Source organism: Panthera uncia, chromosome X, assembly GCF_023721935.1.
Source record: "Panthera uncia isolate 11264 chromosome X, Puncia_PCG_1.0, whole genome shotgun sequence".
Classification (NCBI taxonomy): Eukaryota; Metazoa; Chordata; class Mammalia; order Carnivora; family Felidae; genus Panthera; species Panthera uncia.
The window spans coordinates 54681581-54709175 of NC_064817.1; the positions used below are offsets into that span (position 1 = coordinate 54681581).

At 37.1% G+C, this 27595-nt stretch overlaps 1 protein-coding gene across 1 annotated transcript in view; it reads right to left on the reverse strand.

Moving 5' to 3' along the window:
• TEX11 (testis expressed 11) overlaps nucleotides 1-27595 on the reverse strand; it is a 247613-nt gene that overhangs the window by 189659 nt on the left and 30359 nt on the right. The window contains exons 6-9 of the mRNA XM_049643926.1: nucleotides 26720-26800; nucleotides 26512-26631; nucleotides 16744-16824; nucleotides 4555-4640 (exon numbers count right to left, since the gene is read on the reverse strand). Coding sequence (XP_049499883.1) covers nucleotides 4555-4640; nucleotides 16744-16824; nucleotides 26512-26631; nucleotides 26720-26800 — 368 coding nt within the window. The remainder of the gene's footprint in view (nucleotides 1-4554; nucleotides 4641-16743; nucleotides 16825-26511; nucleotides 26632-26719; nucleotides 26801-27595) is intronic.

Consider the following 27595-nt stretch of genomic DNA (forward strand, 5'->3'; position numbering starts at 1 on the left):
ATTTATACTTCATTTATTAAGATCAATTAGATTATTTTTTATAGAACACCTTCAGGGCTTTATCCAATTCTCCATGATTTTGTTCAATTCAAATGTCTTCTGTCATCTTCTCAATCTATCTCACTGTCTCTAACAAGAGATCACCAAATCAGAATTGTCCCATGTATACTCTTTGGCTTGGTTTCATTCCATTAATTTTCCTTATTTACAGTCCATTTTGAAAAAACTCCTCAATTCCTTAAATCCTCCAAATGCATTTCAATGATTGTCATGTCTTCCTTGTCATTTAACATATTAAAAAACCTTTTAAGAACTATTTGTGGCACAACTTGGTGGCTCAGTTGGTTGAGCACTGGACTCTTGATTTCAGCTCAGGTCATGATCTCATGGTTTGTGAGTTCAAGCTCCACATTGGGATCTGCACTCAGCACAGAGCCTGCTTGGGAATTTTTCTCTCTCCCTCCCTCTCTCTCTGCCCTTCTCCCCACTAAAAATAAATGAATAAACATTTTTTTAAAATTTGAAAAATGTTAATACTGAACATTTATGAGTGTGGGATTACAAAGGACTTTTACTTACCATATATATTTGTAACATTTAAATTTTTATAATTAGCATATATAACTTCTTTAGTCAGCAAAGAAATTTTATTTTATTTAATCAGCAAAGAAATTTTAAACATTCCTACTATATCCACTATATTACCCTTTCATTTTGACAGTTTTCCTCTATATTTAATTTGCCACAATTAGCAAATAGGTCTTCTTACAGCAAAAGGAAAAAAAAGTGAGCCTCCCAAGTGTTTCCCAACCAGTAGCTCCAAGTAACATAGTTGAATGATTTAGAAAAAAACTACTAGACATAAAAGAAAAATTATCCATGATTAAGAATATGACTAAGGTAGAGGTTAGAGTGGGAGAGAGCCAAAGCATAAGAGACTCTTAAAAACTGAGAACAAACTGAGGGTTGATGGGGGGGGGGAGGGAGGGGAGAGTGGGTGATGGGTATTGACGAGGGCACCTTTTGGGATGAGCACTGGGTGTTGTATGGAAACCAATTTGACAATAAACTTCATATATTGAAAAAAAAAAAGAATATGACAAAGGTTTGGGATTAAAGTCCTTTTCTCCCAGGGAGAAAAAATATCTGTAAAATCTCTGCAGTAAATCAGTGTAACCACGAAGCCTTTTGAGTTAGACTTATTTGTATTTGTTTGGTTTACAGTGCTTCTTTTAGAATACTAATTAGTTACAGTGCAATTTCTGTACACCTTTTATAAAAAGCCAAATTTAACATAATATATATACAAATTGTTAGGACTTTAAAAGATCAACACTACATTTAAATTCCACCAGGACAATTGAAATCCCCTAGATTGTGGAAGAAAGAAAGTTCTGTATCTGTCAATAGTCTCTTCCCATCTACTTATGCGTGTCTTATGCTAGGAGCAGAGAGCAGAGCTCAATAGGCAAGAACTACAAAAGGGGAGGAGTTGGAGGGAGGAAATTTTTTTTTAAAGTTTATTTATTTTTTAATAATCTCTACACCCAACATGGGGACTGAACCCACACTTCAAGATCAAGCGTCATATGCTCTTCCAACTGAGCCAGCCAGGTGGCCCAAAAAAATGCATTTTATTAAACAAAAGAACTCTTAAATATTATTTCCAAAGCTAGCATTCTGATTTCAAAGACCTCAAATTTTATATTGAACAGAGTCCTAACTAAATTTGTCATTGAATACACTGAGGTGGGTACCTTGATTCCTATAGTAAAGTAACCTAAAGGATTCCCAAATTTCATTCATAATTACAGCAAGATTCCCTTAATCTGTGGACCTCTAATAAGGGGACATGATCAAAAGAATGTGGCAGAAAGCAGGAATAATAGCAGCTGTTCATGAACTTTTCATAGCAAAATAAAAGGCAGGGAGAGACAAAAACTGAGAAAGGTCCTGAATTGAGTGAGATCTGTTAACAAGAATTGAGAGACAGAAAAGAACTTTATAAATAATACTCACCACCACCCTTTATGTTCTAGGCTTCTATTTCAACAAAATTCTAATATACTATAGCAATTTTTATATCTTATTTGTGTAAAACTGTGGTTTTTCCTTTTAGACTAAATGGGTACTTTCAAATTGTATATAACCTGTACCTTAAGATATTCACTAACTTCAAAAGACTTAAGCCTGTAGAAAGCACACTCACTTTCCATTGCCTCCTTCTGGTATAAAATTTATAGAGAAGGATGCTTAATTAGCAGCTGTTTATTCCTGCTGTAGCACCAACTGCTCCCAATACTCAACACATGGATAATTAAAGCACAAAGAAAAATGGCTCCAAAGATTAGCAGTGTATCATAGAAAATGTAGGTGTTCGTCTTTATGATATACTTACCTGGGAAATCAATAAGTAATCCACATTTGATATGACTGTCATAAATTTCAGAATAAACTAGTGGACTGGCCACATTAGGGTTCATTTGCTGTAAATAGCAAACATGTCATCTAGAGATAGCAGCAACAGCTACCATTTACTAAGCAGTTTTCTATTTCCCAAGCAAGTTATTGAATGCTCTACAATACATATATCAACATATTTAAGTTGTGCAATAATCATAAAAAGTAGGTATCACAATATTAATAATTTCACACCAAAATCATAGATGACTCAAATTTTGACTGAGTTGATCTAATACTAGAAAAACTATCCATTGTGCTAAAATTCCTATCGTTAATAAGATTGATATATTTTTTGCCTCTTTTACAACACACTAAAATATAATTTTTCAGGGCATTTGAAAATACTTCACCAAGTTATTTTTATATCCCCAAAAGAGGAGAAAAATACAACCAAGCAGAGATTAAAATCATATATAATAACTAGCACTAGATAGAATTCAAGTTCTTCCTGTTTTCTCCATTCTCATTCTAATTACAAGAACACAAAAGACTCAAAATGCAGTGGTTCTCTATTAAATTTATCATATAGATTTTGATGAAAATATGACTGTGGGTCAAATTATATTCCTAAAAATATAGCCAATAAATATACAGTAAAAATCTGATGGGGCGCCTGTGTGGCTCAGTCAGTTAAGCATCAGATTTCAGCTCAGGTCATGATCCGTTTGTGGATTCGAGATGCGTCAGGCTCCCCCCCTCTGTCCTTCCCCCACTCACTCTCTCTCTCTCTCTCTCTCTCTCTCAAAAATAAAAAACATTAAAATAAATTAAACCTGTTATAAAACCCATGCTAAACTAGTCAGCTCCTTTGGTTATAATTGAAATAATTCAATTTATTAAAATGTGATTATATAATTATAAAGTGATTTCCACTTGTGTGAAACATTCTAAATTGAGACAAGTATATCTCTTATAACTGTATAAGCCTGTTCTGCGAGACATGGTTCTTTATAGACTTTGATCACTCTTTACACTTTAAAAAGTCTTTTACATAAAAAGTTATTTGCATAAATATTTGGTTAGAGATATATACACCTGTGATTGCTATAATCTTAAAGTCCATATATGTATTATTTTGTTAGTGGCAAATGTAATTTTCACCATAGTCAAACTAACCCTGAAAATATCTCCAAATAACCAGAACTAACCCTATACTGAGAATGGAGAAACATTTAGTGAATTGATTTGATGTATTTCACTCCATAATCTTTTGAGGTCCAAAGCACCTTATGTGACATCTCCAGAAAAATTCATTTTTCACATAAATTCATTTAACTAGCAATTATTAAGTATCTACTATGTGTCAGAACCTGTGCTGTGCCTAGCTATTTGGCCAAAGACAGAGTTCTTGTATACAGTTGTTATATTTTTACGCTATTCCCTTAATATTTACAGATTCAACACAACAGTATAAATATTAGTATAATACTGATCATATAGTAAGTGCTAAATATATACTTATTTCAATGATATTAAAATACCAAAATTCACTTAAGACTAACAATTTTAGGGGCGCCTGGGTGGCTCAGTCGGTTAAGCATCCGACTTCGGCTCAGGTCATGATCTCACGGTTCGTGAGTTCGAGCCCCATGTTGGGCTCTGTGCTGACAGCTCCGGGCCTGGAGCCTGCTTCAGATTCTGTGTCTCCCTCTCTCTCTGCTCCTCCCCTGCTCACACTCTGTCTCTCTCTCAAAAATAAACAAAGATTAAAAAAAATTTTTTTAATTCATGTCTTTAAAAAAAAAAGATTAACAATTTTAGCTGATCCTGATCCTATTCTCACCCATCTACCTTACACTCTGGGGTTGGCGGACAGCAATATGTACCAAAACAAAAATTTTTTTTTAATTCCATGTTCTTGATGGTGATACAAAGGAGGAATTAAAGAAGAACATACACTTCTGTTATATCAATAATAGAATACATTTTCCTATCAACTGGCAACATGTAAGAATAAACAACACATGTTAAAGGAATAAATAAATTTAGCATGTTGGCTTTTGACGTCACAGAATGTTTAAACTGACAAAGTACCATACAGTAAGTATTAAGTGAACTGTATGATATCCCTAAATTTTTTATTTATATTACCTAAGCCAGAAAGAACTTTCATCATATTTATTCTGCTTGTAGGCTTCTATTCCAAAGTTGTAACAGAGAATATGAAGATATCCAGTCTGCAATAATAAAAAAAAAAGTCAGATTCATGATTTAAAGTATTCTGTGCATCAAAATAACCCAATCTTCCTTATCAAAACCTCCAAAATTATGTAAAGAGGAGTTACAAAATATTCATGTTGAGGCATTAGTTATATATGGAAAGTACAATACATTACTATTAGAACTTGAAAGGTACTTTGTAACAGGAAATGGGAAACCTAATCATTGCCTAGCAAAACAACAACCTCCTCTGCAGGTTGCCAAATCCAGTAAGAGGCATTATTAGGTCAGCGAGTATAGTCAAAAGAAAAAAAAATCACCATGGAAGGGGATTTTTTTAGAGCAAGACAACTTTTAAAAAATTCTAAAGTTTTGGGGTGCCTGGATGGCTCAGTTCGTTCAGCGCTCAAGTCTGGCTCAGGTCACGAATCTCACAGTTTGTGAGTTCAAGCCTGACATGGGGGGTCTGTACTGATAGAGTGGAGCCTGCTTTGGATTCTCTCTCTCTCTTTCTCTCTCTCTCTCTCTCTCTCTCTGCCCTTCCCCTGCCCTCTCTTACTTGCTCTCTTTCAAAAATAAATTTTAAAAAATTCTAAAGTTTTGAAATGCATCCAACACAAGTCATAGGACTTATTTAATTTAGATATAGCTTAATGAACCTTCTTTAACAACAAAAATATTCATTTTTTAATGTTTATTTTTGAGAGAGAGAAAGAGACAGAGTGAGAGCAGAGGAGGGGCAAAGAGAGAAGGAGACACAGAATCCGAAGCAGGCTCCAGGCTCCACGCTGTCAGTCAGCCCCGACATGGTGCTCAAACCCACAAATCGTGAGATCATGACCTGAGCTGAAGTTGGAGGTTTAACCGACTGAGCCACCCAGGCACCCCCACAACAAAAATATTCTTTACATAAATTACCACTAAGATAAAAGTAGAAATGAGTATGTGAATGGTGCCATTGGAAAATACTTTTTATGGATTATCAGCATCTTTGTGCCTGCATCAATGCCATATCGTACATAATTTTCATCTGTCAAAATACTAGGAAATAGAATAAGAGAAAAATTTTTTAATTCTAAAAATTTATCCAACTATCCCTTCAATATTTATAGACACCATCTCTCCAAAATCTGATATACCCATATAATGGAATCCTTTATGAGTTTTACCTGAGACTACAGAAGCAGACCTTCAATTACGAATCCAAGATCTGAGGCAAGTTATTCATAAGTAATGTATAAAGACCTGTCTTCCTTCAAAAAAGTTTCCTTTTGAATTACAGTACATTCAGAAAGAAATTCAATATGCATGCCTGAGCACTTCAGACCTACTGTATATTTGAATCTAAAATAAAGAACAGTCTTGGTAATGTGGGACTGGCAAGAATCCAGAAGTACTTAAATGCATTCTTGACACTTCAGCAGAAAAAGCTTAACCCATTACATGCCCCAGATCCCACAGGTTCACACACCAATTATACAGCTATACTGGTATAATGCAGCTCACATCCATTTACTACAGAGAAGCCTGCACCTAACTTGTACAGGAGAAAATGGAAAATAAAACTTTCTATGAACATCTAATTGTACTGAGTCTTCATTCAGTTTCCTTAGTATTTGTCTCAGCCCTCACAATACCTTCAAGTATACCTACGTTAAATGTTACTTCCTAGGAACAAAAAAAAGAATAGAAAATAATAAACTTACAACAACAAAGCTACAAAATACTAAAATATCTTTCAAGAGACTCACAGCTTATTTTCAATGTAATGACAAGAAAAATCTTTTTAACTACCAATACTGCTCCATGCACTCATTTATACATTCAATAATAAATATTTACTAAGCATCTCCTGTCTATCAGACACTATTTTATTTTATTTTATTTTATTTTATTTTTTCAACGTTTTTTATTTATTTTTGGGACAGAGAGCGACAGAGCATGAACGGGGGAGGGGCAGAGAGAGAGGGAGACACAGAATCGGAAACAGGCTCCAGGCTGCGAGCCATCAGCCCAGAGCCTGACGCGGGGCTCGAACTCACGGGCCGCGAGATCGTGACCTGGCTGAAGTCGGACGCTTAACCGACTGCGCCACCCAGGCGCCCCTATCAGGCACTATTTTAGTCATTACAGATAGATCAGCAAACAAAACAGACAAAATGGGTTATGAAGTATTAAAATTCATAAAAATAGGTCTTTAACAAATATGTTCCACTGCCCCTGGGAAGATGGCGGCATAGGAGGACACTGGGCTCACCGCGTCCTGCTGATCACTCAGATTCCACCTACACCTGCCTAAATAACCCAGAAAACCACCAGAAGACTAGCAGAACGGAGTCTCCGGAGCCAAGGGAAGAGGAGAGGCCCACGAAAGAGGGTAGGAAGGGCGGGGAGGCGGGGAGGTGGTGCGCACTCCACGGACTGGAGGGAGGGAGCCAGGGGGGAGGGGCAGCCCGCCGGCCAAGCAGAGGCCCCGAGTCTGGCTTGCAAAAGCGGAGGGGCCAGACGGAGTGTGTTCTGACAGCAAGCGGGCCTTAACATCTGGAAGGTTATAAGTTGACAGCTCTGCTCGGAGAGCGGGAAGGCTAGAGAACAACAGGAGGGAGAGTTGTTGAGGCCCCGACGACAGAGCTCAGCTTGGTGGGGAACAAAGGCGCTCAGCAGCGACATCTTCCTCGCCCATCCCCCAGCCAAAATCCCAAAGGGAACCAGTTCCTGCCAGGGAACTTGCTTGCTCCGCGCAAACACCCAAAGCTGCGCTTCTGCGGATCCATCCCTCCAGCGGCGGGTCTGACTCCCTCCCGGTGCCACAGGGTCCCTCCCGAAGCGGATCTCCAAAGGATAAGTGAGCTGAGCCTGCCCCTCCTGCCCCTGTGCACCTTGCCGATCCCCCCAGCTAATACGCCAGATCCCCAACACCACAAGCCTGGCAGTGTGCAAGTAGCCCAGAGGGGCCACACCAACCCACAGTGAATCCCGCCCCTAGGAGAGGGGAAAAGAAGGTACCCACCAGTCTGACTGTGGCCCCAGCGGTGGGCTGGGGGCAGACATCAGGTCTGACTGCGGCCCTGCCCACCAACGCAAGTTATTCAAGACAGAACAGGGGAAGTGCCCTGCAGTTCCGCACCACTCCAGGGACTATCTAAAATGACGAAACGGAAGAATTCCCCTCAAAAGAATCTCCAGGAAATAACAACAGCTAATGAACTGATCAAAAAGGATTTAAACAATATAACAGAAAGTGAATTTAGAATAATAGTCATAAAATTAATCGCTGGGCTTGAAAACAGTATAGAGGACAGCAGAGAATCTATTGCTACAGAGATCAAGGAACTAAGGAACAGTCAGGAGGACCTAAAAAATGCTATAAATGAACTGCAAAATAAAATGGAGACAACCACGGCTCGGATTGAAGAGGCAGAGGAGAGAATAGGTGAACTAGAAGATAAAATTATGGAAAAAGAGGAAACTGAGAAAAAGAGAGATAAAAAAAATCCAGGAGTATGAGGGGAGAATTAGAGAACTAAGTGATGCAGTAAAGAGAAATAATCTACGCATAACTGGTATTCCAGAGGAGGAAGAGAGAGCGAAAGGTGCTGAAGGTGTACTTGAAGAAATCATAGCTGAGAACTGCCCTGAACTGGGGAAGGAAAAAGGCACTGAAATCCAAGAGGCACAGAGAACTCCCTTCAGACGTAACTTGAATCGATCTTCTGCATGACATAGCATAGTGAAACTGGCAAAATACAAGGATAAAGAGAAAATTCTGAAAGCAGCTAGGGATAAGTGCTGTAACATATAAAGGGAGACCGATAAAACTCGTGATGGATCTCTCTACTGAAATTTGGCAGGCCAGAAAGGAATGGCAGGAAATCTTCAATGTCATGAACAGAAAAAATATGCAGCTGAGAATCCTTTATCCAGCAAGTCTCTCATTTAGAATAGAAGCAGAGATAAAAGTCTTCCCAAACAAACAAAAACTGAAGGAATTCGTCACCACTAAACCAGCCCTACAAGAGATCCTAAGGGGGATCCTGTGAGACAAAGTACCAGAGACATCACTACAACCATGAAACCTACAGACATCACAATGACTCTAAACCCATATCTTTCTATAATAACACTGAATGTAAATGGACTAAATGCTCCAGCCAAAAGACACAGGGTATCAGAATGGATAAAAAAACAAGACCCATCTATTTGCTGTCTACAAGAGACTCATTTTAGACTTGAGGACACCTTCAGATTGAAAGTGAGAGGATGGAGAAATATTTATCATGCTACTGGAAGCCAAAAGAAAGCTGGAGTAGCCATACTTATATCAGACAAACTAGACTTTAAATTAAAGGCTGTAACAAGAGATGAATAAGGGCATTATATAATAATTACAGGGTCTATCCACCAGGAAGAGCTAACAATTATAAATGTCTATGCACCGAATACTGGAGCCCCCAAATATATAAAACAACTACTCACAAACATAAGCAACCTTATTGATAAGAATGTGGTCATTGCAGGGGACTTTAACACCCCACTTACAGAAATGGATAGATCATCTAGACACACAGTCAATAAAGAAACAAGGGCCCTGAATGATACATTGGATCAGATGGACTTGACAGATCTATTTAGAACGCTGCATCCCAAAGCAACAGAATATACTTTCTTCTCGAGTGCACATGGAAAATTCTCCAAGATAGATCACACACTGGGTCACAAAATAGCCCTTCATAAGTATACAAGAATTGAGATCATACCATGCATACTTTCAGACCTCAATGCTCTGAAGCTTGAAATCAACCACAGGAAAAAGTCTGGAAAACCTCCAAAAGCATGGAGGTTAAAGAACACCTTACTAAAGAATGACTGGGTCAACCAGGCAATTAGAGAAGAAATTAAAAAATATATGGAAACAAACGAAAATGAAAATACAACAATCCAAACGCTTTGGGATGCAGCGAAGGCAGTCCTGAGAGGAAAATACATTGCAATCTAGGCCTATCTCAAGAAACAAGAAAAATCCCAAATACAAAATCTAACAGCACACCTAAAGGAAATAGAAGCAGAACAGCAAAGACAGCCTAAACCCAGCAGAAGAGAAATAATAAAGATCAGAGCAGAAATAAACAATATAGAATCTAAAAAAACTGTTGAGCAGATCAATGAAACTAAGAGTTGGTTTTTTGAAAAAATAAACAAAATTGATAAACCTCTTCTCTTTTTGAGAACAAAAAGAAAAGGGAGATGACCCAAATAGATAAAATCATGAATGAAAATGGAATTATTACAACCAATCCTTCAGAGGTACAAGCAATTATCAGGGAATACTATGAAAAATTATACGCCAACAAACTGGACAACCTGGAAGAAATGGACAAATTCCTAAACACCCACACACTTCCAAAACTCAATCAGGAGGAAATAGAAAGCTTGAACAGACCCATAACCAGCGAAGAAATTGAATCAGTCATCAAAAATCTCCCAACAAATAAGAGTCCAGGAACAGATGGCTTCCCAGGGGAGTTCTACCAGACGTTTAAAGCAGAGATAATACCTATCCTTCTCAAGCTATTCCAAAAAATAGAAAGGGAAAGAAAACTTCCAGACTCATTGTATGAAGCCAGTATTATTTTGATTCCTAAACCAGACAGAGACCCAGTAAAAAAAGAGAACTACAAGCCAATATCCCTGATGAATATGGAGGCAAAAATTCTCAATAAGATACTAGCAAATCGAATTCAACAGCATATAAAAAGAATTATTCACCATGATCAAGTGGGATTCATTCCTGGGATGCGGGGCTGGTTCAACATTTGCAAATCAATCAACGTGATACATCACATTAATAAAAGAAAAGATAAGAACCATATGATCCTGTCAATCAGTGCCGAAAAGGCATTTGACAAAATTCAGCATCCTTTCCTAATAAAAACCCTCGAGAAAGTCGGGAAAGAAGGAACATACTTAAACATCATAAAAGCCATTTATGAAAAGCCCACAGCTAATATCATCCTCAATGGAGAAACACTGAGAGCTTTTTCCCTGAGATCAGGAACACGACAGGGATGTCCACTCTCATTGCTGTTGTTTAACATAGTGTTGGAAGTCCTAGCATGAGCAATCAGACAACAAAAGGAAATCAAAGGCATCAAAATTGGCAAAGATGAAGTCAAGCTTTCACTTTTTGCAGATGACATGATATTATACATGGAAAATCCGATAGACTCCACCAAAAGTCTGCTAGAACTGATACATGAATTTAGCAAAGTTGCAGGATACAAAATCAATGTACAGAAATCAGTTGCATTCTTATACACTAATAATGAAGCAACAGAAAGACAAATAAAGAAACTGATCCCATTCACAATTGAACCAAGAAGCATAAAATACCTAGGGATAAATCTAACCAAAGATGTAAAAGATCTGTATGCTGAAAACTATAGAAATCTTATGAAGGAAATTGAAGAAGATATAAAGAAGTGGAAAAACATTCCGTGCTCATGGATTGGAAGAATAAATATTGTCAAAATGTCAATACTACCCAAAGCTATCTACACATTCAATGCAATCCCAATCAAAATTGCATCAGCATTCTTCTCAAAGCTAGAACAAGCAATCCTAAAACTCATATGGAACCACAAAAGGCCCTGAATAGCCAAAGTAATTTTGAAGAAGAAGACCAAAGCAGGAGGCATCACAATCCCAGACTTTAGCCTCTACTACAAAGCTGTCATCATCAAGACAGCATAGTATTGGCACAAGAACAGACACATAGACCAATGGAATAGAATAGAAACCCCAGAACTAGACCCACAAACATATGTCCAACTAGTCTATGACAAACGGGAAAGGACATCCAATGGAAAAAAGACAGTCTCTTTAACAAATGGTGCTGGGAGAACTGGACAGCAACATGCAGAAGGATGAAACTAGACCACTTTCTCACACCATTCACAAAAATAAACTCAAAATGGATAAAGGACCTGAATGTGAGACAAGAAACCATCAAAACCCTAGAGGAGAAAGTAGGAAAAGACCTCTCTGACCTCAGTCATAGCAATTTCTTACTTGACTCATGCCTTCCCAAAGGCAAGGGAATTAAAAGCAAAAATGAATTACTGGGACCTTATGAAGATAAAAAGCTTCAGCACAGCAAAGGAAACAACCAACAAAACTAAAAGGCAACAAATGGAATGGGGAAAGATATTTGCAAATGACATATTGGACAAAGGGCTAGTATCCAAAATCTATAAAGAGCTCACCAAACTCCACACCCGAAAAACAAATAATCCAGTGAAGAAATGGGCAGAAAACATGAATAGACACGTCTCTAAAGAAGACATCCATGGCCAACAGGCACATGAAAAGATGCTCAACGTCGTTCCTCATCAGCGAAATACAAATCAAAACCACACTCAGATATCACCTCACGCCAGTCAGAGTGGCCAAAATGAACAAATCAGGAGACTATAGATGCTGGAGAGGATGTGGAGAAACAGAAACACTCTTGCACTGTTGGTGGGAATGCAAACTGGTGCAGCCACTCAGGAAAACAGTGGCTTTATTAAATATTAAATATTAATATTAATTAAATATTAAATATTAAAAATAGACCTACCCTCTGACCCAGCAGTAGCACTGCTAGGAATTTACCCAAGGGATACAGGAGTGCTGATGCATAGGGGCACTTGTACCCCAATGTTTATAGCAGCACTCTCAACAATAGCCAAATTATGGAAAGGGTCTAAATGTCCGTCAACTGATGAATGGATAAAGAAATTGTGGTTTATATACACAATGGAGTACTACGTGGCAATGAGAAAGAATGAAATATGGCCCTTTGTAGCAACGTGGATGGAACTGGAGAGTGTGATGCTAAGTGAAATAAGCCATACTGAGAAAGACAGATACCATATGTTTTCACTCTTATGTGGATCCTGAGAAACTTAACAGAAACCCATGGGGGAGGGGAAGGAGAAAAAAAAAAGAGGTTAGAGTGGGAGAGAGCCAAAGCATAAGAGACTCTTAAAAACTGAGAACAAACTGAGGGTTGATGGGGGGTGGAAGGGAGGGGAGGGTGGGTGATGGGTATTGAGGAGGGCACCTTTTGGGATGAGCACTGGGTGTTGTATGGAAACCAATTTGACAATAAATTTCATATATTGAAAAAAATAAAAATAAAAAATATATGTTCCCAGCCTTCTATGGAGTATTAACCTTTCATTTTGCAAGCAATACACATGGCAAAAAAAAAAAAAATACAAAGAAGGCAGAGATCTGTAAGTGTGTTGTATATTGGTCATACAGAAAGGGACTTATGCAAGATTCAGGACCCATGGGATCTCTAGAACCTCCAGCCACTGTTATATCTACCAGCCCAGAAATGATAGCTCCAACTGAATATCTACTTTACAATGCCAACATGAGATTATATGGATGATTTTTAAAACTCTATTAGATATTGCTGCTACAAATGAATTTGATCACTAACTTTTCAGTTCAATCAGAGGTTTTGTATTTTTAATTAACCAGATAAGTTAATCTTCTACATATTACTTTATATATTAGGATTTTAACTCAGAAAAAAACAAACTTCCTATTATTTTTCCAGTCCCAAGTTCCAAGCTATTTTCTTTGTGATTCTGTTATGTTTTATACGTTTATAGATCATGTATTTTTTAATTTTGTTCAATTATAACGGTGTAGCAATAATTGAATGATAATTGCCTGGCTTTCTTCCTTAATGGCTTTAAGACATTTACCTTCCAATCCCTCCCTGACTCAGCTTTCTTTAATCCTCTGATAGCTCAATAATAACCAACAATAGGTCATTAGTTACTTCTCTTGTACCCTAAGACACAATTTTCCAAACACTTAATTTCTCTGCTGAACCAATACAGAGTCACCTTCTGCCTTCATGTTAACACTTTACAGTAATTCCTAACCCAGTTTTGGCATACAGGAAGGATGTCTCAGAAAAAGAGGATTGGTTTATTTAGTTCATTAATTCCTTTTAAGCGAATAACTTTATGTTAGCTCTTCTCTAACCTGTATCTGATCATTTCCTCTCATAAGATTTTCTGCTCTAGATTTTCAAGTCCCGTCTAAACCTTAAGCCCATCAAAAACACACTACATAATTTCATTGACCTTTAAAATTGTTAGTGTCCTGGGATGCCTAGGTGGCTCAGTCAGTTGAAGATCTGACTCTTGATTTCAGCTCAGGTTATGATCCCAGGGTTGTGGGATTGAGTCGCATGTAAGGTTCCATGAGCATGCAGCCTACTTGGGATTCTCTTCTCTCCTCTGCCTCTCTTCCCCACTCGTTCTCTCTCTCTCTCTCTCTCTCTCTCTCTCTCAAAATAAATAAATAAGCTTCAAAAAATTAAAACTGTTAGTGTCCTAACAATATAATTCTATCAACCACCTTCCACATAAAATACAAACTCTGAACTCTAGAATTAAAGGTCATTTACTAGTAGCCCCAATCTGACAAAGGCATAATTACTCTTGTATTATATATACTAGATCTTCTAATTCAGCCCTTTCCTCTCTCTCTGCATGTGCTTTTCCCTTTATCACCTCTAACACTTTGCAAGATACCAAAAACTTTCCTTTCCTAAACACTACCTAAGAGTCTCCTTTCATATCTTCAATATACTATTCAGCGTCCATTTACTCTCCAAAGCATATTAAGGAAAGGTCTCTGTCTTAAAGCAAATTATAATGTGAAATAGATAGCAACAGAGCCAGAGCCAAAAGAAAGAGATGGTAAAAACATTAACATGCAAACAATCCAAGAGATTTTACAAAAAAAAGTTTTTAATTAATTAGAGTTCAGAAAAGTTGCTGGATATCAAACATTTAAAAGCAGCTTCATTCTTATACATCAATGACAATCAATTTAAGAATATAATATTTAAGATATCACTTATGATAGCAAATGAATATGAAATATCTTTATGCAGAAAATTACAAAACTATGTTGAGACACATTAAAGAAAATTATACAAGTTAGGATTTATCAGTCAAGGATAGGAAAACTCAATATTATATAGATAGTGATGCTCTCCAAATTAATTTAATCAACTATTTCAATCAACATCCCAATAGTTTTTCACCAAACTTAACAAACTGTCTCTAAAATGAATATGGAAGTCTCAAGTCTTAGAAAAGCTACAATGGTGAAAAAGAACAAAGTAGGACCTGTCCTATTAAGACTATACTGGGGCGCCTGGGTGGCGCAGTCGGTTAAGCATCCGACTTCAGCCAGGTCACGATCTCACGGTCCATGAGTTCGAGCCCCGCGTCAGGCTCTGGGCTGATGGCTCGGAGCCTGGAGCCTGTTTCCGATTCTGTGTCTCCCTCTCTTTCTGCCCCTCCCCCGTTCATGCTATGTCTCTCTCTGTCCCAAAAATAAATAAAAAACGTTGAAAAAAAAATTAAAAAAAAAAAAAAGACTATACTAGGTTAGGGGTGCCTGGGTGGCTCAGTCGGTAAAGCATCAGACTTCAGCTCAGGTCATGATCTCACAGTTCGTGGGTTTGAGCCCCATGTCAGGCTCTGTGCTGACAGCTGACAGCCTGGAGCCTGCTTCAGATTCTGTGTCTCCCTCTCTCTCTGGCCCTCCCCTGCTCACCCACTGTCTCTCTCTCTCTCTCTCAAAAATAAATAAACATTAAAAAAAATTAGAGAAGACCATACTAGGTTTGGGGCACCTGGATGGCTCAGTCAGTTAAGCGTCTGACTCTTGATTTTGGCTCAGGTCATTATCCCACGACTGGTGAGTTCAAGCCCCGCATCAGGCTCTGCAGAGCCTGCTTGGGATTCTCTGTCTCTCTGCCCCTATCCCACTCGCACTGTTATTCTCTCTCTCTCTCTCTCTCTCTCTCTCTCTCTCAAAATAAATAAATAAATATACTTTAAAATAAAAATATTTTAAACTGATAAAAGTAACTCGGTAAATATAAAAGTATTATTGTAGTTTCAATTTATAAATCTTTTTTTCTGTATGATATAAAGGGAAAATATATTTAAAAATAAGTATAAATCTATGTTATTGGGCACAAAATATATGTCATTTGTGAACACAGATGTACAGTAACAGAGTTTATGTATAATATTAAAGCTAATAAGGAGCTAAGATGGCAGAGAGGTAGGAGGACCCTAGGCTTGCCTCATCCCTTGAACACAGCTAGATAAGTATAAAATCATTATGAATACCCAATAAATCAATCTGAGGACTGACAGAACAAACTGCACAACTACAGGGAGAGAAGAGGCCACATCGTGGAAGGTAGGAGGTGCAGAGACATGGTTTGGGGGATGAACAGCTGCAGATGTTGCAGAGGGGATGGAGCCCTGGTCATGGACAAAAAGAAGAGACAGAGAGAGAAAGAGGAGAAAGAGAGAGAGAGGTGCACAGGGGATAGCACAATCATATAACTGGCAATATAAAAATATTTACTAAATTAAGTTCTATATTATAACAGAGTATTTGGGGGAAAGTAACACCAATCTCACAAGTAGGAACATTCACCCTAATATCCAAATATATCTTTGTTATCAATTCCCTCTGTGATAGTAGAGAATGAAGTAGACATAGTCAGTGAGAAAAGAAAAAGAACAGGATAAGAATAGGAGATGAAGTTGAAAAATTAAAACTTATCAACCCTGGATTTTTTTCAACCCTGGAACTGTGATGAGAACTGGTCTGGGAAGTAGGCTTTATTTACCCTATCAAATTTCTCACACTTCCGCAACCCAAGATAGAAAAACACTGTGGCAGTGATATGACTAACTGTTGTCAACCTTGCCAGCAGGGAAAAAAAAAACCTCTTTTTTTTTCATTTTTTTCATCACAGAGCTTGAAATATGAAGGAAATATTATCAAAATGGTTTGACAAAAAAGGAAAGCAAAGAAATTTTAAGAAATAACCTTTTGCTTTTTTAAACCCCCTTTCTAGTAAAGAACAAAGAAAATATTTCAAAGATCAGCTAAGTAAGTGGAATGGACTCAAATACAATCTCTAAAAGGTTGCATGAAGTAGTAATGATTCTTCCTAGAACTTGATGTAGCTCATGTTCAAACTCTTGGAGAATAAATGCAGATTTCACTCACCATTTTGGGGAGCCTTATCAACATATCCTTACAGCGCAGTGAACATGAAGATGCTCTTTGAAAATCCCCTAAAGCAATTGCCTAGGAAAGTGGAAAAATATCAATAATTGGTTAAAATAAAATGACAAGCTATTTGTCTATAAGTCAATTTAACATATTTGTAACTGGAGTTAAAAAGTCTTAATTTGTTTCCTAGTCTTTTTAGCAACACTGGTTGGTCTAACTACACACAATAGCCAGCTCTAAATACAGAAAAATAAAAATAATCCTGGGTAACACGAGTTGACAGTGAATGGGAGTCATTTACTTTGTTCTGGAAATGGCAAAACTGGTGTACAATCTTATGTTATTATATTATGATATAATGCCATGTCTAATAGATGTTTACCCAGCTTGAATAGCTCTTGCATTTATCTCCACATTAGAGGGATTTTTTTTATTTATTTACTTATTTATTATTTTAGAGAGAGAATGCACATGCATGAGCATGAGCAAGGGAGAGAGGCAGAGGAAGAGAGAGAAAGACAGAGAGGGAGACAGAGAGAGGGAGAGAGAATCCCAAGCAGGCTCTACGCTTAGTACAAGCCTAATGCAGGGCTCAATCCCACGACCCTGGGATCATGACCTCAGTCCATGAAATCAAGAGTTGGGTAGGGGCGCCTGGGTGGCTCAGTCAGTTAAGTGCCAACTTTGGCTCAGGTACTGATCTCACGGTCCAGTCCGTAAGTTTGAGCCCTGCGTTGGGCTCTGTGCTGACAGCTTGGAGCCTGGAGCCTGCTTCAGATTCTGTGTCTCCCTCTCTCTCTGCTCCTTCCCCACTTGTGCTCTGTCTCTCAAAAATAAATAAACATTAAAAAAATTTTTTAAATAAAAAAGAGTTGGGCAGATAAGCATCCCTAGAGGGATTTTTAAATGTTAAATAGGAGCTTTTTGTCCTAAAATAGGCTCCTAATAACCTCACAGTCTGAACTGCTGTGAATATCTCTCTCTCCCTCCCTCTCTGCCTCTCCCTGGTTCACATGCACATGTGTTCTCTCAAAATAAATAAATAAACATTAAATAATAATTAAAAATTAAAAAATAAAATGAAGAGCAAAGTTGCAGGGCTCATACTTCCCAATTTCAAAACTTACCACAAGGCTACAATAATCGAGACTGGTAGTGACAAGGGACGTATAAATCAATGGAATAAAACAGAGTCTAGATATAAATCCTTACATTTAAGATCAAATGACTTTTTATAAGAGTGCAAAGACAATTCAATTAGGAAAAATTGTCTTTTAAAAACAGTGATGCTGGCACTGGATACCCAATGTTAAAGAATGAAGTAGGATACCTACCTCACACCATATGAAAAACTGACTAAAAATGGATGATGGATTCAAATATAAAAGCTAAAAACTATAAAATTCTTAGATTAAAATACAGGAGCGTTAAATCTTCATGACCTCATGTTAGGTGATGATTTCTTAAATATGAAAACTAAGGCTCAAGCAACAAAAACAAAAAATTAATAGATGTAAATTCTCCCCAAATTGATATACAGACTTCACACAACTCCCATCATAATTCCAGAAAAAGATTTTTTGGTAAATGTAGACAATATTTTTGTGAATGTAGATAATATTCTAAAATTCATGTGTAGGCAAAAAACCTCTTTGATCTTGGCCACAGCAACTTCTTACTGAAAACGTCTCCGGAGGCAAGGGGAACAAAAGCAAAAATGAACTACTGGGACCTCCCAAAATAAAAAGCTTCTGCACAGCAAAGGAAGCAATCAGAAAAACTAAAAGGCAACACACAGAATGGGAGAAGGTATTTGCAAATGACATATCAAATAAAGGGTTAGTATCCAAAATCTACAAAGAACTTATCAAACTCAACACCCAAAAAACAAATAATCCAGTCAAGAAATGGGCAAAAGACATGAATCGACACTTCTCAAAAGAAGACATCCAGATGGCCAACTGACACATGAAAAAATGCTCGACATCACTCATCATCAGGGAAATACAAATCAAAACCACAATGAGATACCACCTTACACCTGTCAGAATGGCTAACATTAACAACTCAGGCAACAACAGATGTTGGCAAGGATGCAGAGAAAGAGCATCTCTTTTGCATTGGTGGTGGGAATGCAAGCTGGTGCAGCCACTCTGGAAAACAGTATGGAGGTTCCTCAAAAAAGTAAAAATAGAACTACCCTACTACCCAGCAATGGCACTACTAGGCATTTATCCAAGGGATATAGGTATGCTGTTTCGAAGGGACACATGCACCCCCATGTTTGTAGCAGCACTATCAACAATAGCCAAAGTATGGAAAGAGCCCAAATGTCCATCGATGGATGAATGGATAAGGAAGATGTGGTATATATATATACAATGGAGTATTACTCAGCAATCAAAAAGAATGAAATCTTGCCATTTGCAACTACATGGATGGAACTGGAGGGTATTACGCTAAGTGAAATTAGTCAGTCAGAGAAAGACAAAAATCATATGACTTCACTCATATGAGGACTTTAAGAGACAAAACAGATGAACATAAGGCAAGGGAAACAAAAATAATATAAAAACAGGGAGGGGAACAAAACAGAAGAGTCTCATAATATGGAGAACAAACTGAGGGTTACTGGAGGGGTTGTGGGAGTGGGGATGGGATAAATGGGTAAGGGCCACTAAGGAATATACTCCTAAAATCATTGTTGCACTATATGCTAACTAATTTGGATATAAATTTTTAAAAAATTAAATTAAATTAAAAAAAAACTTTGTACAGATATTTTAATGGCTGAAATATCCTTCAAATATAGATGTGCTATAATTACCTGTGATAGTAATTTGACTTTGTAAAATGCTTACATTTTTGGCCTATTATAAATAAAAAAATGATGAATACAAAAAATAATAAAAAAATAAAATTTATGTGTAAAGGCAAAGGAATTAGACTAGAATTAAACAATTCTGATAAACAATAAAATTGAAACAATCTCCATACTAAACTTTAAAACTTGATAGCCACAACAATCAAAACTATTTGGTATTGAAAGAATAGATCCATAGATTTAAAAGAGATCCCAGAAATAGATACACCCAGATAAATAAGTGTGGTGAATTGATATTTAACAAATGTGCAAAGAAATTCAGTAGTGGAAGGATAGTCTTTTCAACTAATGGTGCTGGAGCAATTAGATATCCATAAACAACGACAACAAAAAGAGTTAATCTAAGCCTCACTCCTTATAAAAAAAAAAGTAACTCAAAATCAATCATAGATTTAAATGGAAAAGGTAAAGCTATAGAACTTTTTTTAAGGTAGTTTTTCTATTTTTTTAAAGTTTATTTATTGAGAGAGAGAGAGAGAGAGAGAGAGAGAGAGAGCATGGGAGGGGCAGACAGAGAGGGAGAGAAAGAGAGAAAATCCCAAGCAGGATCTGCACTGGCAACACAGAGCCTGACGTGAGGCTGGAACCCACAAACCGTGAGATCATGACCTAAGCCAAAACCAAGAGTCAGACACTTAACCAACTGAGTCACCCAGGTGCCCCAAAGCTATAGACTTTTAGAAAAAAACAGAGGAGAAAATCTTTCAGATCTAGAGCTTGGTGAAGGCTTTTGAGACAGAATACCAGAAGCACAATCCATTGTAAAAAATCAACTAAACTTTATCAAAATTAAATACTTTTGCTCTGCAACCCTATTAAAAGGATGAAAAGACAAGCTGCAGACTAGAAAATATTTATAAATACATATACAACAAAGGACTCAAATGTAGAATATATAATTCTCAAAATTCAACAATAAAAAAATCAAATAATCCAATTAGAAAATGGATAAGAAGCATGAACCTACATTTCACTTAAGAGAATATACAGATAGCAAATAGGTACATGAAAAAATATTCAACATTATTCATTAGGGAACTACAAATTAAACCATGATGAAATATCACTAGACATCTAATGGAATAAGTAATATAATTAGTCACAATACCAAATGCTGGCAAGCATGCAGAAAATGGGATCTTCCATATATTGCTCATGGGTTTAAAATGGCACAGCGATTCAGGGCACCTGAGTGGCTCAGTCAGTTGAGCGACCGACCTCTACTCAGGTCAGAATCTTGCGGTTCGTTGAGTCCTGCGTCGGACTCTGCTGACAGCTTAGAGCATGCAGCCTGCTTCAGATCCTCTATCTTCCTTTCTTGCTGCCCCTCTCCCCCACTTTCGTGCTCTCTCTCTCTCTCAAAAATAAACAAACATTAAAAAAATAAATTAAACTAAATTAAATTAAATTAAATGGCACAGCCATGCTAGAAAATAGTTTGGTCCTTTCTTAAAAAACAAACTAATAAACATACACTAACAATTCAACCGAGCAATTGCAATGCTGGGCATTCATCCCATAGAATTGAAAATTTACATCCACATACAAACCTCTACACAAATGTTCTGACCGACTTTATTTATAATAGCCAAAAACTGGAGAAACCCAAATGCCTTCCATACTGAATGGCTAGACAAACTGTGGTACATCCATACCGTAGAATACTACTTACAAATAAAGAACAAAACTTTTTTAATGTTTATTTATTTTTGAGGGAGAGAGAGAGATAGAGTGTGAATAGGGGAGGGGCATAGAGAGAGGAAGACAATTCCAAGCAGGTTCCAGGCTTTGAGCTGTCAGCACAGAGCCCAATGTGGGGCTTGAACTCATGAGCCACAAGATCATGACCTGAGCTGATGTTGGACACTTAACCAACTGAGCCACTCAAGTACCCCTAAAGAACAAACTATTGATACACAAAACTTGGATGGATGTCAAATAAATCATGCTAACTTTTAAAAGAGCAATATCAAAAGGTTACATACTATATGATTCTATTTATATAATCCCAAGTGACAAAATTTTAGAATATTAATATTCCATGATATTAATACAGAGAATTAGCTACTGGGAGAGAGAATATTAGCTGATGGGATTTGGGAATGGGGGAATGGACATGGTATAACTACAAAGAGGAAACACAAGGGATCTTTGTGGTGATGGAATTGTTCTAGATCTTGATTGTGTTGTTGGTGGTGATATGAATCTATCCATGTGATAAAACTGTATAGAACTACAGACACACATAGAAGTTTATCATGTAACACTGGTGAAATATGAATATGGCCTATGGATTGTAATAATGTCAATTTCCTGGTTTTATAATGCACTATATTTACATAAGACATTACCACTGAGGAAAACTGGGTGAAAGGTACACCAGAATTCTCCTTACTATTTTTGCAACTTCCTGTGAATCTAAAATTATTTCAAAGTAAAAAAAAAATTTAGGGGCGCCTGGGTGGTTCTGTCAGTTTAAGCATCTGACTCTTGATTTCAGCTGAGGTCATGATCTCACAGTTGGTGAGTTCAAGCCCCACAATCAGGCTCTGTGCTGACAGCATGGAGGCTGCTTGGGATTCTCTCTCTCCCTCTCTCTCTGCCCCTCCACTGCTCACTCTCTCTCTCTCAAAATAAATTAAAAAATTTTTTAAAAAGAAAGGTCTTTTAAGAAAAAAATTTTTTAATCACATTAGTTAATATCATCAATTTCATCAGAAAAGTTTAAGTATCTGGAAGCTGTCAAATTCATGATGGAGATAGAAGTTTTCCAAAATTCTAACTTTTACTTAAAAGCTTAAATTTTATCCCCATCAACAAGTACTGTCGGTTGCTTTCCTTGAAGTCACATTCTCACTTTATTCATTTTAATGAAAATACATGCTGGAGCGCCTGGGTGGCTCAGTTGGTTAAGCGTCTGACTTCGGCTCAGATCATGATCTCGTGGTTTGTGAGTTCGAGCCCTGTGTCAGGCTCTGTGCTGACAACTTGCTCAGAGCCTGGAGCCTGCTCTGGATTCTATCTCCCTTTCTCTCTGCCCCTGCCCCGCTCACACTCTATCTCTTTCTCTCTCAAAAATAAACATTAAAAAAAATTTTTAATGAAAATTTATACCAAATACCCAAATCTGAATGAACACAATTTATCTATCAGTCACTCTTTCCAGTAAAAACAGTGATATGTGAAAACAGAAGTAGCTAATTCAGCTCACTCGAAGCAGGGCTCATGCTCACCCAAAGTGGGGCTTGTGCTCACCTGAAGCAGGGCTCGAGCTCACCCGATGTGGGACTCGAACTCACAAAGTCAGATGCTTAATGACTGAGCCACCCAGGTGCCCAAGAGAGACAATCTCAAGCAGGTTCCATGTCCAGCTGGAGCCCAACACAGGGCTTAATCCCACAATGCTGGGATCACGAGCTGAGTCAAAATCAAGAGTCAGACACTCAACTGACTGAGACATCCAGGCACCCCATTACTACTTTTTTAACTAGTAGAGAGAGACAGTAGACCACAGCCCTTGGTATAATAGAGAAACTGGGCTTTCCACTTGCTTTGCATTGTCAGGGTACCCTCCATCAGTTTTTATGGATAAACTCATGTTTCCTATATCCATGTGACCCTGCCAGAGTCTACAAGTGGTCTTACCCTAGTAAAGGGGGGAAGGGAACAGAAGCAAAACAGACATATAGATCAATGAAAAGTAATCAAGAGTCCAGAAATAAACCCTCAGATTTATGATCAATTGATTTTTGACAAGGGTGCCAAGATCATTCAATAGGGAAAGAATAGTCTTTTCAACAAATGGGGCTGGGACAACTGGATGATTTCACTCATATGTGGAATTTAAGAAACAAAACAGATGAACATATGAAAAGGGGAAAAAAAGAGAGGGAAACAAACCATAAAAGACTCTTTATGATAGAAAACAAACTGAGGATTGATGGAAGGTAGTATGTGGGGTATGGGCTAAATGTGTGATGGGTATTAAGGAGGACACTTATTGTGTTGAGCATTGGGTGTTACATATAAGCGATGAATCACTACTACTAAATTCTATACCTGTAAACAATATTACACTATATGTTAACTAACTAGAATTTAAATAAAAAATTTATAAAGAAAAAAAGGAATTTAAAAGCATCCTCCCTTGTTACATTTATATCACATAAAAGAACATGTGAGTTAAAAATGTTAGTTCCATTAGTTAAAATACATATGCAATACTATAATTTGCATATTTTCTTTACCTGTGTTTTACACCTTTTTTATGGATAGCTTCTTCTGTATCTACTTTATAGCATATATTCCATTATACCACAGTAATTGAATAACAGATATGACTAAAATCCCTACCAGTTTATCTTGACCCCTATGATGATGCAATTATCTCAAGAGCTTCTCACTATAATCATGGCAAAGTCCTGTTGAAATGAAAAATTATGTCCAATCCAAATGAAAAACTTTGTGTAAAATAAAGTTGAATATATCTTATAACAAATGTTAAACTTTTACATGTGAATGGTTTTCCCCAAGAACATACAAAAGTTAATAAAATCCTCTTACTTTTCACATTAAAAAAATTTTACTTTTAAGTAATCTTTCCTCCCAACATGGGGCTTGAGCTTACAACCCTGAGATCAAGATTCGCATGTTTCACTGACTGAACCAGCCAGGCATCCCTATTAACTCTTCTTTAAATATTTGGTAGAATTCCCCTGTGAAGCCATCTGGCCCTGGACTTTCGTTTGTTGGGAGGTTTTTGACTACTGATTCAATTTCTTTGCTGGTTATCGGTGTGTTCAGTTTTTCTATTTTTCCTGTTTTGGTTTTGGTAGCTTATATGTTTCTAGCAATATATCCATTTCTTCCAGATTGTCCAATTTGTTGGCACATAGTTTTTCATAATATTCTCTCATAATTGTATTTTTGTGGTGTTGGTTTTCTTTCGTGGTTTTATTTGGGCCATTTTTATTATTTTTAAAAATTATTTTTTTTATCATTTTTTGTTTATTTATTTTGAGAGAGAGAGCACAAGTGCGGAAGGGGCAGAGAGAGAGGGAGAGAGAGAGAATCCCAAGCAGGCTCCACAAAACCAGCACAGAGCCCAAGGCAGGGCTCAAACTCACTGAGAGATCATGATCTGCACTGAAGGATACTTAACCGACTGAGCCACCCAGACACCCCTGGGTCCTTTTCTTTTTGATAAGTCTGGCTAGAGGTTTATCAATTTTATTAATTTTTTTCAAAGAATCAGCTCCTGGTTTCATTGATCAGTTCTATTTGTTTTAGTTTCTAAATCATTTATTTCTGCTCTAATCTTTTTTTAAAAATTTTTAAATGTTTATTTTGAGGAAGATAGACAGAGTATGAGCAGGGGAAGGGCAGAGAAAGAGGGAGACACAGAATCTGGGCTATCGGAGCTATCAGCACAGAGCCGGACAGGGGCTCAAACCCACTAATCGTGAGATCATGACCTCAGCCGAAGTCAGATGCTTAACAAGACTGAGCCACCCAGGCGCCCCAATTTCTTTCTTTTTTTTTTTTTCAATATATGAAGTTTATTGTCAAATTGGTTTCCCTATAACACCCAGTGCTCATCCCAAAAGGTGCCCTCCTCAATACCCATCACCCACCCTCCCCTCCCTCCCACCCCTCATCAACCCTCAGTTTGTTCTCAGTTTTTAAGAGTCTCTTATGCTTTGGCTCTCTCCCACTCTAATCTCCTTTTTTTTTTCCTTCCCCTCCCCCATGGGTTTCTGTTAAGTTTCTCAGGATCCACATAAGAGTGAAAACATATGGGGCGCCTGGATGGCTCAGTCGGTTGAGCGCCGACTTCGGCTCAGGTCACGATCTCGTGGTCCGTGAGTTCGAGCCCCACATCGGGCCCCTGTGCTGACAGCTCAGAGCCCGGAGCCTGTTTCAGATTCTGTGTCTCCCTCTCTCTGACCCTCCCCCATTCATGCTCTGTCTCTCTCTGTCTCAAAAATAAATAAACGTTAAAAAAAAATTAAAAAAAAAAAGAGTGAAAACATATGGTATCTGTCTTTCTCTGTATGGCTTATTTCACTTAGCATAACACTCTCCAGTTCCATCCATGTTGCTACAAACAGGCGCCCCAACTTCTGCTCTAATCTTTATTATTTCCTTCCCTCTGCTGGCTTGATTGTGGTAAAGGTTGCATAATTCTATGAATATACTTAATCACTGAATTGTACATTTTAAATGTGTGAATTTTGTAGTATATGAATTATATCTCAATAAAGATGTTAAAAAAATAAAAATAAGTGGATTATACTAGATGATTTTTAAAGTCTCTTTCATTTCTAGAATTACATAATTACAGACAGCAAACTCATCATGGCTTACATTTTGTCAACTAAAAATGCATACCTAACTGCATGGTGACAAAGGAGGAAATCCACAAGCCAAACAGAGGTAATATACAACTTTAAACACTGATAACAGCAGACTTTCAGAAAACATCAGCAAACAACCCAGAACAATTGCAAATGAGAAGACTCTTTTCAGGCAATTAATTTTAGGCAGACTGTGAAGGTAACAGAGAGTCACAAACAGACAGGTATTTCAAGTACAGGCTACTGCCATAAATAAATGATGGATATTACATGCAATGATTGAAAACGATGTTTAGTTATATATCAGCCTTTCTAACTTCAACCACCCCCACACAGATACCAATCACCATTAATAATGTTACCTTCAGATATAAAACAGAGATAAAATAAAAGGTCAAATATAATATCCTATATAAAAATCCAATGACACCTGACTTTCTTCTAATAAGTTATATCTCATCACTTTTGCATTTATATATACAAAATGCGCCACTATAAGACTGTAGTGACTATGATACTTACCGCCTCTGCTTGGTAAGAAACCACTTTGAAAAGGTCCCTCTCCATAGCACTCTTCTGCAAAGTTATGTCGGCCTCAGTGGAGGCTCTCTGCATTAATTTGCAATATAACTGCTCTAGACCCTGAAAAATAAAATCACAATACAATGTCATGACAAGAATAACCACAACTGTTACTAATAATGGCCACAGCTAAAAATCAGTAACTTACAACCATGGCAGCTTGAAAAAATCCATCAGCCATCATAGCATTTCCAACATCCACCCACCCTTTTCCTGTTTTCATATTCATCTGGAAGAGAGAAGTAAGAAAATAATTTTTAAAATTCGCAACTTCTCCAAACTGGTTGAGGAAGGTAGTAGATAAAATATTTAATCGTCTGTCCATATTCAGTAGTGTAATCCACAAAAATAAAGTAACAGCATTTATTATAGTTCTATGTTCTGCTTTGAACTCCATAATTTAATAGAAATGGTCTCAAGAAAAGCAATAATAAAAAATTAATAATTTGAAAACACATCTTCTAAGAAATATTAAAAGAAAACATTGGGATAACTTAGGAGCAGACATTTCTGAAAAATTAATGTTTCACATACTTGAAGAAAGTTATATGATAAGCATTAGAATGTAAGTCAACACATCTCAGTTCCAGTTCTTAATTATATCTCTAATAAAATTTTTACTAATCCAACAATGTTTATTAAGTATCCTTTACAAGCCAGGCACACTAAAGAAGCTCACAATATCATAACTAACAGACATCTAAATAGTTGATGTATAATATGGAAAAATGCTATAGAAGCAAACAAGAACTGAATCAAGATGGAGGATTGAGCAAACACTGCAGCCCTACCCCTTTTACCACAAATCCCTAGAAATGATGTGTATGTGTATATAAAATATATATAATAGATATACTATACATTTTCCTATATATTTATATATAGGACATAAGTACACTATAAACTTTAGTATAAATTTTTATATACTATAAATCCCTAGATTACATATGTCATATCATATATTTGTAATGATAAATATAATCTCTAGGGATACACCCTAGAAATAAGAGAAAATATATTTTTT